The sequence below is a fragment of the Protopterus annectens genome, chromosome 3.part0 (assembly GCF_019279795.1).
Source record: "Protopterus annectens isolate FY-2018-M chromosome 3.part0, PAN1.0, whole genome shotgun sequence".
In the NCBI taxonomy this organism is placed as follows: Eukaryota; Metazoa; Chordata; order Ceratodontiformes; family Protopteridae; genus Protopterus; species Protopterus annectens.
In genome coordinates this window covers 1,765,327,351-1,765,344,131 of record NC_056731.1, presented here as the reverse complement: position 1 = coordinate 1,765,344,131, position 16,781 = coordinate 1,765,327,351, and the positions used below count along the sequence as shown (strand labels likewise).

Here is a 16,781-nt window from a genome sequence, read left to right as displayed (position 1 = left end):
TGCCTTCTGATCTTTTGTTGCATAGCTTCCCATTTGTGAATGTCTCTGCTTCTCTCCTTTTGTAGATAGTTCCATCCATATTTATTTATTTACATTTGTTTACCGGGAAATTCCGACTGGACACAGGTCCTTTTTCAGCGGATGCCCAGGGAGAAAAGCTCCACGTCATGTACATGATAAATAGAGATACAAAGTTGCAGCAATAGTAGACAACATTGCAGGTTGTTGGCTTTAATATAATAACAAGATATTGATTATCAACCGTATATACAGTAAATGTTGCAAGTTAAGATAGTTTCTTGTTTATAATTTTAGTAACAAAGTTGTCAGACAAGATGTTAAAGTATGTAAAGACAACTAGCTGTTTCTGACTGTGGTTAGTAGTGGCGGTAGTATAGTTGGGTTAAGAGTCTGGGGGGTAAGGGTGCGGATGTTAGTCTGGATTAGAACAAGGACAAAGCCAGTGCAAATTTAAGTGGAATTTGAGCATAGTCTTGAAAAGGCTGCTGGAAGGTAGAGTAGTTATAGAGGGTGGAAGATTGTTCCAAAGTTTAGATATGGTACATGAAAATATGGCTTCTCCTCCTGAGTTTTTGGGTTTGATAACAGTGAGTTGATTTTTGTTGCTTGATCTTAGGGGCCTAGTGGAGTGATAGGGTTGGAGAACAGTTTGAAGGGAAGGGATGTTAAGGGGGTGGTTAATAAGTTTATGAGTGAGGGTGAGTTGATTAAAGTGAAGGAGTTGTGGGAGTTCTAGCCAGCTTAGTTCTTTAAGGGAGATACAATGATGGCTGTGGTAGGAGGTTCCAGTGACAAATTTAGCAATTTTGTTGTAACAAGCATCCAGCTTATGTAGGTCTGTCTGTTTAGGGTTGGTAAGTATAGGGGATGCATAGAGTAGGGTGGAGATTAGCTGGGAATTGGCTACGGAGATTCTAGCCGCCTTGGTTAGGAATTGGCATCTTCGATATAATGCACCAAGTTTCTTGTGAACTTTTTTTATTGCGAAAGATATGTGGGTGTGAAATCTAAGTTTGTTGCCTATTTCCACACCGAGTAATTTTGTGTGTTCTGATGGAGAGATGATGGTATTGTCTTTGGCAAGAATGTTGAAGTGGGGGAGGTGTTTTGGGTGGCTTTGGAAGGTTGGAACAAGAGAAGTTTTGTCTTACTTGGGTTGAGTAGGAGCTGAGCATTGGATAGCCAGCTTTCTACAGAAGAGAATGACTCCTGTGTGATTTGTTGTAGTTCTGGTAGAGTGGGGGCAGAGCAGATGAGTAGAGTCATCTGAGCACTGTATAAGAGATGCTTGTGTGGTGGCAGTATGTAGGTTGTTAGTGAAAAGTGAGAATAGCAGAGGGACAAGGATAGACCCTTGGGGAACTCCAGGAGTAACTGGGAGGTGATATATTATCGTCCCAGATTACTTATTGCTGATGTCCGTGTAGATAGCTGTGGAACCAGTTTCAGGCTGATTGTAGGAAGGAGAGGTTGTGGAGAGTAGAGAGTAGTATCTCATGAGATACCATGTCAAAGGCCTTTAAGAGATCTAGAAATACTCTTTCCTTCCTTTGTGACAGTGTACTCTGTCTTCCTCAGGCATTGCTCCATTTGAAATCTTTGTACTTTGCCATTCTGCATTTTTTTTGTAGGTCACAGTGTGTTAAACTTGTAGCAGTTGTCCTTCAGACATTTAGATCTTGCATTTGTGTCTGAAATGCAATGGCGTTTTGGGTAATCCACTTCATCTCCCCCCTCTTTTTTTTACTCATTACTCCTTTGTTATTCACTTTCTCATGCAGTTAAGACAATAATTCCCCAGGCTGACCCTGCTTCTGTAAAGCAGTCGGGTCATGAATTGCCCAAAACCTTTTAGTTACGTTCCTACACTGATTATTTATTCTGTAACTGGCCATTTTACCTTTCATTGCATTCTTGCTCATACTGGTGAATCTTGCTGTTTCACTAGTGAATTTCATTTAGTGTAATGTATCTTAACCCGTTCTGTGTTTAATATCTAGATACTTCTGTTGTTGAGGACTCCTGGCATTGGTGTAGTTTTTTTTCCAAAACGTTAGGCATTAGTCTAACTTTGTTTCTGTGAAGCTGTTGGAAGGCTTATTGACTATGCTTTTTGGCAATTTCTTTGCTAGCTTACAAGAGCTCTCTTTTTTACTCAAGGTCTTCTTTTGCTGGAGTTGTACCTTGGCTCTCATTAGGCGTATTTTTCTGAGGCTTGATCGCATACTGATTTTAAGGTGCCCATTACCTTCAACATCTGTTCCCAGAACTTGCATTTTCCATAGTAGTTTGCATTCTTCATCCATGTATACTGTATAACGGGTGTATATTATAAGAACAAACGCTAGCACTTCTGTATCCCTCTACACTCATCATCACACCCTATACAAATAGTATACCCATGTTTTCCAATGCTGAGGTACTAATCTCCTTTTTGAACCTCAGTGTATCAAAAATAATTTGCATAATAGTAATGTACATCCCACCAGGTAACAATATACCAGTGTTGGAAAATATTTTATCTTGGACATCTCAAACAATAAACCGTGAAACAATAATCTTAGGAGACATGCATATAGCTGGCAAACCATAGCTTCCAACTCCCCCACAAATAGTTTAAATCTGTATGTTTTTTCTCAGCTTATCAGAGCTCCAACAAGGTACAGCAAAGATCTTGCCTGACAGTCCACCTGAGACTGGATTCTACTATCCCACCCTGCTAATTCCCCTGTTCTGGCTCAAACTGGCTGTTAACTCAAGTCACCTACCCAATCAGTATCCTTATAACTAGGTCTTTATCTGAATCAGAAGTACCTACCATATGGAAACAATCTCGCATCACCCCCATCCACAAAGGAGGCAACTCTTTTGAGCCATCCAGTTTCCATCCTGTATCCATCTTGTCACCCATATCCAAAATTCTCGAGAGGGGTATCCATCAGCAGGTAATGCAATATCTATTGCAAAACAATCTTTTAAGCAAAACCCAACATGGCTTCCACCTTAGCCACAGCACAGTTACAGCCCTATTATCTTTTACAGACACCGTAAAAAAGGCCAGAGATGCAGAATGCTATACAACCTCAGTATTCCTTGATCTTTCCAAGGCCTTTGACACAGTATCTCACCCCTTACTTTTGAACACGCTGTCTAACTTAGGCTTCTGACATAACACAGTAAAATGGTTTCAGAGCAACCTCAAGGATCGTAATAGAGTCCCCCAAGGCTCCATCCCAGGACCCCTATTCTTCAACATTTACACAAACAACCTTCGTACTGCCTCTCACCCTGGGACCCTCATTCATATGCTGATGATTCCACCATAATCTGCACTGCTAAATCACTACCAGAACTACTCTCAAAAACTTATCAGTCCTTTACAGCAGTTGAATCCTGGCTAAGAAATGCCCAACTCTTTCTTAATTCAAAGAAGACAAAACTAGTACTCTTTCATCTCAATAACACCTTCCTTGTCACTGATCATTTCAACATCTTTGCATCTGACAACACTGCCATAGAAATACTGCAGGAAACCAAACTTATAGGTGTTATCATTGACAATAAACTTTCATTTGACCCCCATATACAGCAAAATATAAAGAAATCTCATCAAAAACTGGGACTCTTAAAGCATTTTTTTTACTGCAGCAACCAAAACTACCCTTGCAAAAACATTTTTGCTTCCCTCGCTTCTTTATCTTAACTAACTTACAAAATTCTACCCTAAGCACATTGGAACAGTGCTACAACAAAGTTGCAAAGTTTGCCACAAACTCTCAATATCTCACACACCACTGTAAACCACTCCTAGAATTAAACTGTCTTGAACTACCCAACCAATTTGCCTTTATTCAGCTATCCACCTTGCACAACCTTATTTTCAAGCCTACTGAGTGCCCTGCACTAGCCAATCTAGTCACACCTTGCACACCAAATCGATCCCTACAATCAGAAGACAAAAATCTCTTAGCTATCTCAAAACCCATAAGAAAACCTGGTCAGTCTCTGTATTCATACTTTGTCTCTATACATTGGAATTCACTACCTCTAGCTACCAAGTTTACTCCTGGCCTAACCCATTTCAAAGTCTCTTTAAAAAGTCATCTCAAAAGTACATGGCTCTGCTCCTGCATAAAGCCTGTCTAATGCTCAGGTTTTCCTCTTCCACATTTCAATCCCTCACAGACTGCAAGATCCTAAAGCTCTTCTAACTCCTTCTCTGCTTCTATACCGTATCCTTAAGCTTCTGTTCAGGCTTTATTGCTTCTATTCTTTTTAACTCTCTCTCTCTCTCTCACTATATGTCTGCATCACTAACTTTCTGGCTGCTATTTCTACATCATATATAATGAGAGAGACTGTTATCGTCTGTAATGTTTTAACTGTATAGAACTGTTTAGATGTCTAGTAATATATTACAGCATCTTGTAGCAGTTTGTTCTTTCAGCTTATTTTTTGTATAGTATTTCTAATGTAATCTTTGTCGTATTGGATTACACTGTATTTGTATTGTATTGGATTATACTGTATTTGTATTGTACTGTATGTGGTGCTTTTCTCCCAGGGCCTCTGCTGAAAACGGTTTCTGTAGACCCAATCAGACCACCCCGGTAAACAAATGTCAAATAAATGAATAATTTAATATATGCAGCCTAATGCTATACCTTTAAGAAGGGGATTGACACTTGTTGTTTAATTAACTATGTCATTCAATTAAACAATGTTATATAAAGGAACTAATGGAAATGTGAATTTGACTCTGATGATGCCTAAATGTAAGTAGGCAAAAGCACCAAGTCTTTAGTTTTTTTTATTTAATAAAGTGTACTTCCGCGGTTGTCTGGGCGTTGTGGTGACTTCTCTGTTTGGAACTTGTGTATTAATAATCTAGTGTGATTTTTGTTGGTTATAAGTTGCAGTCACCTTCTTGGAGGATGTTTGCATCACTAGGGGAATTTAAGACGGCACCCAGCTTGCAGCCATCTGCAAACTTGGTCAGCCACAGACCACTGGTTTTGGCTTGCACCTCAAAAATATATCCCAAACAATAGAGGCCCCAAGATCAATCCTTGGAGTACACAGCTCGTTATGGGTCTACTACTAGAGGTAGCTTCCCTTATTTTGACTGGGTTTGATCAGTGAGCCAGTTTACTACCCATCTGGTAACATATGGGTTGATACCTAGTTGGGAGAGTTTATCTATTATGCCCGAGTGGGGAACAGTGTCAAAAGCCTTGGCTAGGTCAAGGTAGGCAGTGTGCACAGTCTTCCCTTCGTCCATGACTTTGGTGACTGTTTTGAGGAAGGCGACCAAGTTTAACAGGCATGTTCTCCCTTTGACAAAACCAAACTGTGTGGGCTCAAGTGTGTGGAGGTTGTCAGTGTCCTTGTTTATAAGGTCCATGGTAACACATTCCATGGCCTTGCAGATCAGACTAGTTAGGTTGATGGACCTATAATTGCCTGGGTCAGTGGACACTCCACCTTTGTGTAGAGGGATGACAGTGGCTGTTCTCCATTCAGCTGAGTTCTCCATTTAAAAGTACTTTACAGTCTCGATACAGTCTGTTAAAAACAGCACTCCTAGCTTTAAAATAACTTTCCTGAAGAGGTAAGCAATAAAACATCAGTAAAAAAAATAGGAAAATGGAAGTTTTTCCCCAGAGAAGTTATCTGCACAGCTAAGGAATGCACAAGCAGAATGTCGATCCTCAAATGCCTCAAAGAAGTGTACTTGGCTCTGAGAGGCTTTTGTGCCCATGCTTGTCTTTTAGTCAGCTCAGCCTGAGCTGCTTGACAGTTTGGGCATGTGGAAGGTGTACTGTAGAAATTGCAGTGTGCACTTGTGTGATGTCTCTCCTCTGCACCAGTAATCATGGAGCCTCATTTCTCACCACTGACACCAGTGGAGAATGTTCACTTAGGACAAAAATAGATATACATAGTATTTTCAGATGCAGCTCTCTGCACCAAACACAATCTCCCTTCAGAGTACACAGAGAGCAGAGTCCAGACTTGGGAATAGACTTCCTCTCCAGACCCCCCCCAAATAAGTTTCCACCTTTCTCTCTGCAGAAACCAGTGCTCTGTGTCCCTATTCCAAGTAGCTGATGCACACACACACACACACACACACACACACACCTGGGAAAGGCTGGCACAGATTTACCAGCTGCCCCCCTCTGCCTAGACTATAAGGTAGATTCACTGCCACCAGCCAGCTACTTTAAGGAACTTACCAGGGTACCCAATTATTCTTAGTAAAATTGATACTTATACAAGTGGGTATTAACCCAGCAGCAAGACTTTCAGGAGCATGAAGCCTACAGTATCACCAAATAAATGCAGTTGCTCTCTAAGGTTATACTATTTTCTAAAAGACAAGCCACATTGAAAGATGCAGATATTTTTAATAATAAAATAGAAAATATGAAAATACTGAATATCAACTTACAGTAAACACCAGAGTTTCATTTCACAGGAAATATAAAAAATAACACAGATGGAAAGACCCAGACAGATGCAGAAACCAGTATTTAACTAATCTCACTTTATTTTCTAACTGAAGCATTACTGTTCCCCAGTTAAGTTACTTACAAAAGCAATGCAAGATGAAGTGGATGAGTGTCTTTGTTATCACTTCCAGTAACAAAGTGCTGAGTGACACTAGCACATCTCTCACTAATATCTAAAATAATTTCATTGCTGGCTATAGAATGACATCACATCTGGTCACGTGGTTCTGTGGTTCCCCCACTACCCCCACTAGAAACTAAACCAGGATCTAGCCGAGATGTGTCACAATGCACACCTAGATCTTTGCTATGGCATCTGGAGACTGTAAAACAATTCCAATACGTTCATCATTCCTGGAGAGACTAACTAGCCATTCTCTTGCACCCCAGGGTAGCAGTTAGTTCACCACTAAGGGCAATAAGAGTAGGATCCCAGACCAGACATTGTTTCTCTGGCTGCATTCAGGCCTGTGAGATAAAATGTTATGGCCCAAGCCAAGTAATTTAATTTCTGGCTATTTTTCTTAAGGTAGTCTGAACTGTGCATAACTCCTTCTCTTACAGCATCCTGCACATTTCCTCATTTTCAACAGTACAGTCTGGTATAGGTATATATTTATTTTCTGTCCAGCAGGATCACTGTTGATACATTTTTTTAACACAAGCAGCTTTACAAATACATTTCTAGCACAAGCATCTGTACAACTCAGTTTGATGTACAAATAACATAAAATTCTTTACAAAACTCCAGCTAGCTATGCTGGCATACGTTACACATGCACTTCCTTACTCTTTGTGACATAGCTGGCACTACCTGACATCATCACAACTTACATAATTATTCAATAAATAAACTTCATTATGTTGTGTCTAACGGAATGCCATTTCCCTTCCTAAACCATCTACTATGACTCTGCACACCAGTTTAATGATGAAATTAATTGGAGGTTAAATGGCAGGCGACATGTTAGCCCCCGTTTCAAGTATTCTACACTTATTGAGCTTATATATAGCCACAGAATTCTGTTGTGTACTCATTCTTGAATAATGACTTCTGTAGTATTTTCCTACACTTTATGCATGTTGACTTACTGTGCATCCTTTAGTTTACAATTACTGCTTGAGCATTGGAGTCTGTATGTTGTATCTGTTCTTTTCATGCTACTCCCTTGACAATTTAACTGATAGGTGTATGGACATTAAGGAGTCAGAAACCATATACAGATTGAAAAAGAGAAAAACTTAATATGCTGAAGGTAATTGATTTAAACTTAAAACCCTGTGAAAATATGTTTTTCTAGTGTTATTAGCTGATGAAAACTATTTTGGCAAGTATTAAGAATATCTCTTTATTAGAAGCCAACATTTAATTTAGATGTTGTATTTGTTACGTGGATTTGTAGCATTTGCTGGTTACTTTATTTTACATTTGTAGGAGCTTGCAAAGTAAGCATGCTTATTATTATTATTTATTTGCAGGTGTAGCTGTTAGTAAAGTAACATCTTCCCCTACCGGGCCTTCAGGGAAGAAATCTCAGTCTCTCTCTCCTGCTCACAGAAGTCCAGGAGCAATAACAAGCCCGCCATCTGGGTAAGCAGAATTTCACGAAGCTAAACATTTCTTTAAGTTTTATTTTTCCTTGATTGAATCTGATCATGCTGACAAATTGTTGTATTTTCTGCATGCACATGAATTATATAGACAGTGTTTCTGTATGTATGTTTGCAACAGTATGATTTTTTTCCCCTTTGAATCTTGAATATTAGGTCTTAAACTTCAGGTTGTGCCAGTTATGTCCCTTCACCAGCAAGATTTGAAAAGTTGATCAAAAACTTTTTAATAGAGCATTGGGTTGCAGTGATTCCATTTGTAGTTACTAGGTTCCAGGCATCCTTTATCTGCTTTATTTGTATCTGCTCACTAAGGGCAACCCTAGAGCCACAGAGGATGTGTCTATACCATAGTCGTTGATGACTGCATCTGCCACACCAAGCAGACGAGGAAAAACACGGGGGGGGGGGGGTGTCTGACGAACACCAAGCGGCCCCAACAGAGTCACCCACCAATGGCTGGGGCACAACAGGAACTGGCCTGACACCCAGAGATGCTTTAAGAAATTTTTTCTTAGGGCAGAAGAAGGAAAAACTTGACAGTTTTTTCATACATATAATGAGAAAGAGACCTCATCATTGGATAGCAGAGACTTGACCAGTCTGTAACAAGTAAAGTAGAGAATAATTGGTACAGAGTTAAGTAAGGCAATGACAGTACCTCAAAAGTACAGTATCCTGCCCCAGATGCACAAAACCGGAGTAAGATTTAAGTTAATAAACTTTTCCACACAGTGTTCACATAAGCATTTACACACAGCACTCCCTTATTTTGCCAAAAAAGAAAAGGATCCTTGAAGCCTGTTCTGGAGCTTTCTTTTCTGATTCTTTTGTCAAGATTCTGAAGTTCAAAATGTTGTCCCTTCAGTCCCTTGTACTTCTGGTTTCTTCACTAGTTTTCATAGTCATCCCTTAAATCTATTTTTACTATCGTCACATTCCTAATGGCGAACAGTTCAGACATATCTTAAGATTTATTATGACTGACTCAGTTTATCATTTCTTCCTGAATTTCTGAAGGCAAAACAACAAGGGAATTTCTCAGGATTTTTAGGTACATGGCATCAGTGATTCTTGTGCTTTCCCTAGCCAGACTGTAGGAAAATACAATAGTACCTCAGATTACTCTGGGTTAGACATTACCCTTTGTCCTTTCAGATCCCATTGCTGGGATTTGTAAAGAGGAGATTCTGTGGTGGGTAAACCAGATATTTTTCAATCCAGGTTGCCCATTCTTCCTTCCCACCAATCTCCAGTTTGTCACTACAAATGCATCAGACTTGGAGTGGGTAGCAGTTTCAAAAGGGGTTGAACTTGAAGGTCTGTAGATTCCTGAAGACAGACAGGAGCACATAAGTGTCAGATGAGACATTGGGAGTGATCAGTGCTTTTAAAGTCCTAAATCATCTCTGACCCCAACACCTGTGCAAGTTTGCACAAACAACGTCAGTGTGATATGGTACATAAACAATGTACATAAACAATGTAGGGGTTATCAGATCTTACCATCTTTGCAGACATGTAGAGATAGAATAGGAGATTGCAACTCAACTCAGTGTGACTCTTCAGGCTTCATACATTTCGTCAGAGCAAAACTTTGTTGCATATAGGAGAGCAGGACCAGGACATATCCTCGTGAACGGAAGCTTCATCCTGGAGTCTTCGGAGAAGTGATGTAGAGTACACTTCAAGTAGATCTGTTTGACCCCTTTCAGAACAGATAACTAAAGAAATTCTGCACCAGGACTCCTTGCAAACAGGTTTTATTTATTTATTTGCATTTGCTTACCGGGATGGTCCACTGGGCCAAAAAGTGCCCATTTTCAGTGGAGGCCCGGGGAGAAAACTCCATAATGATTTATGCAAACAAGAAATATGTCAAGTACAACAACAGATGACAATAAAATAGGTTATTAACAACAGTAAACTTAGGCAATGAGGCAATACAGCCATAAATAAGATTCCTTGCTGAACTAAGAGTATAAGTAATAGTAGCAAAGGATTATTAGTCAGGAAATAAGAAGGATTAAGGAGGTAGGTAGGATGGTGAAGGAGTGAAGTGGAGGTGGTAGTGAGAGAAAGAAAAAGTCAAGTTATGGAGTGTGAGGAACTGATATATGAGCATAGCCACTGTGACAACAAGTGTTGTTTTAAGGACTTTTTGAAGAGAGATGTGCTGCTGGTGGATCTTAGGGTTTGTGGGAGGGAGTTCTATAATTTAGCAGTGGAGAAGGAGTGGAGCATTTGGCCAGCAGAGAAGGTTGGTTTGTTAATTTGCAAGAGCATTTGATTCTCTGAGTGGAGGGGTCTGTTTGGCTGATAGGGTTTAAATAGAGAGGAAAGGGCAGGGCATCTGGTAGGGTTGAATATTAGTTTATGGGCTGTAGTTAGTTCTATGTATGTGAGATGATGGGGAAGTTCTTATCAGTTTAGTATGTGGAGTGAGGCACAGTGGTGGGATGAATTTTTTGTGTTTGTGACAAATTTAGCAAGTTTGTTAAAGCAAAAAATTAGCTTGGATTTCAGGTTGGCTTGTATGTTAATAAAGAGAGGAGCACCATAGAGGAGAGACGGGAGCAGGAAGGAGGAGGCAAGTGACAGTTTTGAGGAGAAGGTGAGGAATATATTGTGGTGGTATAGCATGCCCAATTTTTGGTGAGCTTTTTCTTTGTTGTTATGAATATGCAAGTCGAAGGATAGGTGTTCATCTATGGTGACTCCTAATAGCTTTGTATGTGTGACAACCTCAATAGTAGTGTTATCCTGGGAGAGTATGGAGAAAAAGTCCTTAATTATAGTAGTGGTTTTCTTGGGGGTGAATAGCATAAGTTTTTTTTTTTTTTAGGGTTTATGGCAAGATGGTTGTTAGTCATCCGTATTTCAGTGGAGGAGAGTGCTGACTGGGTAAGTTTCAGGAGTTCAGGAGGAGAGTTGTCACTGCAGATGATTGTAGTCATCTGCGTACTGGATGATTGTGCCTTGAGAGAGAGTAGAGTGAAAAGCATTGATGAAAATGCTGAATAACAGAGGCCCAAAAGATTAGGTTCATAGATTAGTACTAAGCAGACTGCCCTTGTGAGCCATTTTAAGCCTAGCCAATTATCCCTTGTGAGGCTCAAACCCTGCACCTTGTGTTTATAAGGCAAACACATTAACCATTAGGCCACCCTCCCAACCCCTAGGGAACACCAGTAGTAGTATTGAGGACTGGAGAGAGTATAGCCATTTTTTAGCTTGTCTGTCTGTGATGTAGTTGGAAAACTAGAGAAAGGTGGAGGGGGACTTTCTTAAGTTGGTGAGTTTACTAAGAAGAAGAGGGTGGGATACATTATCAAAGGCTTTGGAAAGTTCTAGAAATAGAGAGGAGACTAGCTTTCCGGCATCCCAAGCTTGATTTACAGATTCACAGAAGGATATTAGAGCTGTAGTGGTGCTATGCCCAGGTCTGAAGCCATGCTGGGTTACTGATAGGTTATTGTCTTTAAGATAGTCAAGGAATTGGATGTGGATACATTTTTCAAGGATCTTTGAAATAGAGGATAGAATGGCAGTGGGTCGGAATTTGGAGATATCAGTGTTGTTTCCGCCTTTATGCAGTGGAAGGATGAAAGCTTTTCTCCAAATAATGGGGATATAGGACTCTTGAATGGACCTTTTAAGAAGTAGGCTGACAGGGTATGCTATGGAGTTTGCTGCTATTTGAAGGAATTCTTGTGGCAGAACATCAGGGGCATTGGTGCATGGCTTTAATTTCAGAAGCAGTTTCATTGCTGTGGTAGTAGGGAGAAGTGCAAGCGAGAAGTTATGTAAGTAAGGGGGGAGCATTATTAGTCTGGGCAGATGGAACTGGATGATTGAGGGAAATTGGCAGTGAGGTTAGATATGGTGTTTATAAAATATGAGTTGAGCAGGGTGGCTATTTCATTGGGAGTTTTTTCTGGATTGGGACAGGAGTTACTGTTAAATCCTGGGTGGAGAAGGTTGTTAATTGAGCTCCAGAACTGCTTTGGATTTAGTTTGTGCTGGTTTTGTAAAGTGTGGTAGTATTCTTTTATGCCTGTAATAATTAGGTGCTTTACCTATGAACTTGGTTGCAAAATTGTTTATAATTTATAAGGTCAGAGTTATTTTTGTGTTTTTTCCAATGCTTCCAAACTTTGTCTCTGGTGGCCATATTCTGTTTAGTAGTTCTTGAGAGCCACGGGGTGTGTTTAGGGTTTACTCTTTTTTGATGGGGGGGTGCTAGCCTAAGATATTTAGGAATGTAGAGTTAAAAAATTCATCTGCTTTGTCTAGGGGAAGTGTTTTTAGGGGAGCTCAGTGTTGTTTAAGGACAAAGGGCAGAAGGTGGATAGATTTCTAACATTTTTATATAGATTCCTATTTAATGGTGTTGAGGTCTTAAATATAGGCATGTAAGTGATCGCTGATACTGTTTGGGAGAGTTCCTTTAGTGGAGATTTTGTTGGGGTCAGAGACCATGATCCAGTCTAGGATTGTTGCAGTTACAATTTTTGTTGGATCTGGTAATATCGGTGATTAGCTGGCTGTAGTTGAATAGGTTTATGCTAGAGGAGGGAGTGTTGTTGCGAGAAGTCTAACCAATTAATATTAACATTCCCAAGAATTATAGTTTCTGTGGTTATATATGGCTGGATGTCCAAGCTAGGATATCCTCTAATATGGGAATGTTGTTGCCAGGAGGAATGTACAGGGCAGTGATACAGAGATTTTTGTATTCATTTATTTTTAGGGCGGTTATTAAGAGTTCAGCAGTAGAGAAGTTTGGTAAAGGTGAATTGTATGGAACTGTATTGAATATGTTGGGATAGATCAGAGCTACTCCACCACCTTTTTTGCGGGGCCTATCTAAGTGTAGGCATGCAAAACAGGGGGAAGGAATTCAGAGTTTTTAATGTATGGTTTTAGCCAGGTTTCTGTGGCAGCAGTAATGTCGGGTTTATTATGTACTATCCAGGCATGGAATTGAGGGACTTACTACGAATACTTTGAAGGTTGGTTGTTAGATTTAAGGATTTGAGGGAGCTCTGTGGGTTTGGAGAAGTGGAGGGGCAGGATTAGGATGGATATCGCCGCATAAGGTTAGTTTAGAGAGCTTATGTAGGAGAGTAGAGAGTTTTAGCTTTTTTCTCAGGCTATGGTATGGGTGGGTAGGAGGGTGCGAGTTGAATTTACAGTTTAGAGGGAGTAGTTTTGGTTTAAAGCAAAGAATGCTGTCTATTGGGTATAGGTTAGGTGAGATGTCATGGTAGGTATTGAAGGATAAACTATGGGTGGAGGTTCAGAGGTGGGTTTTTGATAGAAGTCTGTAATTTGGGATGGGATAAGTTGTAGTAGGAAGGCTAAGGGTAACAGGCGGGTGAGTGGCATAGTGTTATAGTAGGTAATTGTGTTGTACAGTTTTGTAGGTTATTGGGTGAGGGATACTAAAGGAAATGTAAGAAGTAGACAAAGTGGAGGAGGAGGCAGTAAGTAACTGGAAGTAATAGGAATAACCAGTGGAAGCTGTAGGTTACAGAGGCAGAGTGTGTGGTGGATGTGATTGAATGGGAGATATCGAGGGGATGGTGCTAAGGTGAAAATGTAATTGAAATGGGGGTGAGTGGGAATGGGGGTAGGGTAGAGAAGAGGAGTGAGCCCAAGCACAGCGAGGGCAAACGAAGTGGGGTAGAACCAAATCACACACCTGGTGAGAAAAGAAAAACAATAAGGGAAAAATGTAGGAGAGAGCTGAAATTAAGGTAAGTTTTAGGGGTTGTTGGAGAAAGAATAACTACATGGGAAGAGTCCTACTGCGGCATGCCCAGGGTTCTTGGGGTGTCAAGAATAATGGGAATGCTAATAGCCCCTGAGGAGCTGGTAGGTAGAGAACTGAGTTCTGCAGCACTAAACACTGGGTTAAAACTACTTGGGGAGGAAAATAGTTATGTAGGGAATGGGAGAACAGAGGAGGAAAAACTTTTAATAGGGAGGTAGACAGGTTAGATGGTGAGAGACCAGTAAAGAAAGCAAGCTATCAAATGGGGGACTATTGAGTTAGGACCCCGGCTGTGTGCACACCAATGTAAGGACAGTTAAGTTAAATACAGTTATGAGGAGCCTTGTACAAACTTCCAAAGGCTTCCATTTACTTAGATGGGTTGTAATGGTTCCTTTGTAAGGAGAACCTACACTATAAGCTGGAGGAAGCAGTCCCTTGCAGGTAGAGTGTTATGTGGCTTCCCCCATGAACTATCTTTCAGTCCAGTCCTCACAAGAAGATTCAGAATGAGGGAGGGGGCAACATGCAGAAACACAGGTAAAAGCAACAAGTGAACTGAAGTAGAGGGTGATAGAAGGGATATTAGAATGTAGTACACCAAGACCAGCAAAAAATTATTAAAACAGGCAAATACAGCATTTAAAGGTAACATAAATCATCTGATGCATGATATAATTATTCCAAGAATTAAATTCTGGCATTTAAAGGTCACATAAAGCATCTAATATATGATGTAATCATTCCAAAAACAATACTCTTGCATGTAGGTAGCAATGTATATTGCAGACTAAGCTATCGGCACACTTGTGTAGCTCTTATGCTGGCCACGTGTATATGCTGTTACTATGTCAGTGAAAGAAACCGAAGTGTAATAATCAAGTGCAGTTTTAACGTACCATTACAGTGAAAAATGAGCAGGTGGGATAAGTTTCAGTTTACTAATTATTGCTAACTGAGGTAGGTCTATACCTAGGAAACACTTATCTAAGCAGTGCTCAGGGTGCCCTTGGAACATTATACTGCAGTTCACTGAAAAGAAAGGGCCCAAATCTTTAGACTGCTACATTAACAATGATGCCGCACAGAAATGCGAGGGGAGTAGGTTTTACTTTGTTACTGCACTGCCCCTGCCAGACAACCATGCTCGAGATATGGTTGTAGCAATAAACAAAATGCCAGCTGTGCAATCCAAGTATAAGCATTAGAACAATATACTATTCACAAAGAGGTGTGCACGAGTCTCAAATACAGTAATATAGACATTTACAATGTATCATTTGGATATAAAAATACACCCAGGATGTTAATATCAGATGTTAAGTTGTCAATCTCGCCTTCATTCTTGCTGGATGGGTTCGGAGCCGATCCTCTGCTCTGACTCGGCACTTGCTAAGCTCGAGAGCTAATTTTACCAGCTCGAGGCAACCCTATATCCCATGATGCAAGGCGGAGATTACTCAGATCTCGTTTGCCGCTTCGCTAACGAGGTGCCTTCTTTTACCAGCTCTTGGTAAGTGAACTTTTCAGAGACTTTTCGTCTACCCCCCTTTACTTTATATATATGTATATATGTATATATATATATATATATATATATATATATATATATATATATATTATTGTTAATTATCGACTCACCTTAGCCCTATTCCCGTCAGTGTTCCCTTCTTTTTGACTAAATATTCCCTTGTCCCTAGTCAGGCCTTAGGCCTTCCCCTCCCTAAAATTTTTCCTGTCAGGGATTGTTTGTGTGTGACTGTGTGTTTTCCCTGGTTAATTTAATTTAATTTAATTAATTTAATTTAATTTGTTGGGCTGAGTGTTTTTTGTGTGTGATTGTGTTACTGTTGTTCATCGACACAGTTATGTCGAAGGACATTAAGGTCTCAGGCTTCAAGAAGTGTGACTCGTGCTGTCAGAAGATGTCTCTGACAGACAGTCACACTTCTTGTGTTTATTGCCTGGGACCTTCGCACCTGCAGGACTCTTGTGCTATCTGTCATGCTTTCAGCCCAAGAGTCCTGCAGGAATGAAAAAATAAACTCATATTAAGGGGCTTATTAAAGTCCAAGAGCTCCCCGACTAAGTCGGTGCCGGGGAAGCCCTCGAAACCTGTTAAGCCTTCGGCTCAAGCTTCTAAGCTGTCGGTTTCAGGTCCTTCCTCACCAGGCTCGAGATCGGCTCCGGCCGGAGCTGATCTTTCCATGCCAGTCTGTACTACCAGATCCAGCCACTCCGTGTCGGCTCCGGCTGGAGCCGACGTATCTTTGGCTCCGATGGCTCCATTGATCTCAAAAAAGAGATCTCAGTCCCCTTCAGTGGAATCTATACATTCGGCTCCGAGATCACCTTTGCTCTCGGAGCGGAGCCATTGGAGCCAATCTTCTCGGTCATCCAGGCTATCTGATCATGACCTTGAGAGAGTGGTGAGTAGACTATTAAAGTCTCAGGCATTGGCCCAAATACTCCATAGCCCATCTCAACAGACGGTAGCTATATCACATCCACCGAGCATTCCTCCTCCGACTCTCTTACAGAGTTCGGAGCCGGAGCTCCTCGGAACCGGTACCGTTGTGACTTCGGAGCCGATACCGCCCCTTTCGGCTCCGTCGTCCTCGGCTCCGATTTCCTCCTTGAGACCTTCATTGGAGGGATCCAGGCATCTAATCTCTCTCGTCGGCTCCGAGGGGTGAGTGGCATCGGACCCTTGTCCGACCCCATTCTCCCTCGGAGCTTCGGCGTTGGTGAGCTCAGCCCCGACATCTGCCTTGGAGCCTTCCCTCTCGGTGAGGCCTGGGGTTCCTATCTCTGCGGAGAGGGAACTTTCTGGTCTCTCTGACGGGGGAGCCTTC

At 41.0% G+C, this 16,781-nt stretch overlaps 1 protein-coding gene across 1 annotated transcript in view; it reads left to right on the top strand.

Annotated features, from left to right (window-relative positions):
- The window catches only part of ZC2HC1A (zinc finger C2HC-type containing 1A), a 927,244-nt gene that overhangs the window by 766,953 nt on the left and 143,510 nt on the right, over positions 1-16,781 (top strand). Inside the window, exon 7 of the mRNA XM_044066001.1 lies at positions 8,016-8,127. Coding sequence (XP_043921936.1) covers positions 8,016-8,127 — 112 coding nt within the window. The remainder of the gene's footprint in view (positions 1-8,015; positions 8,128-16,781) is intronic.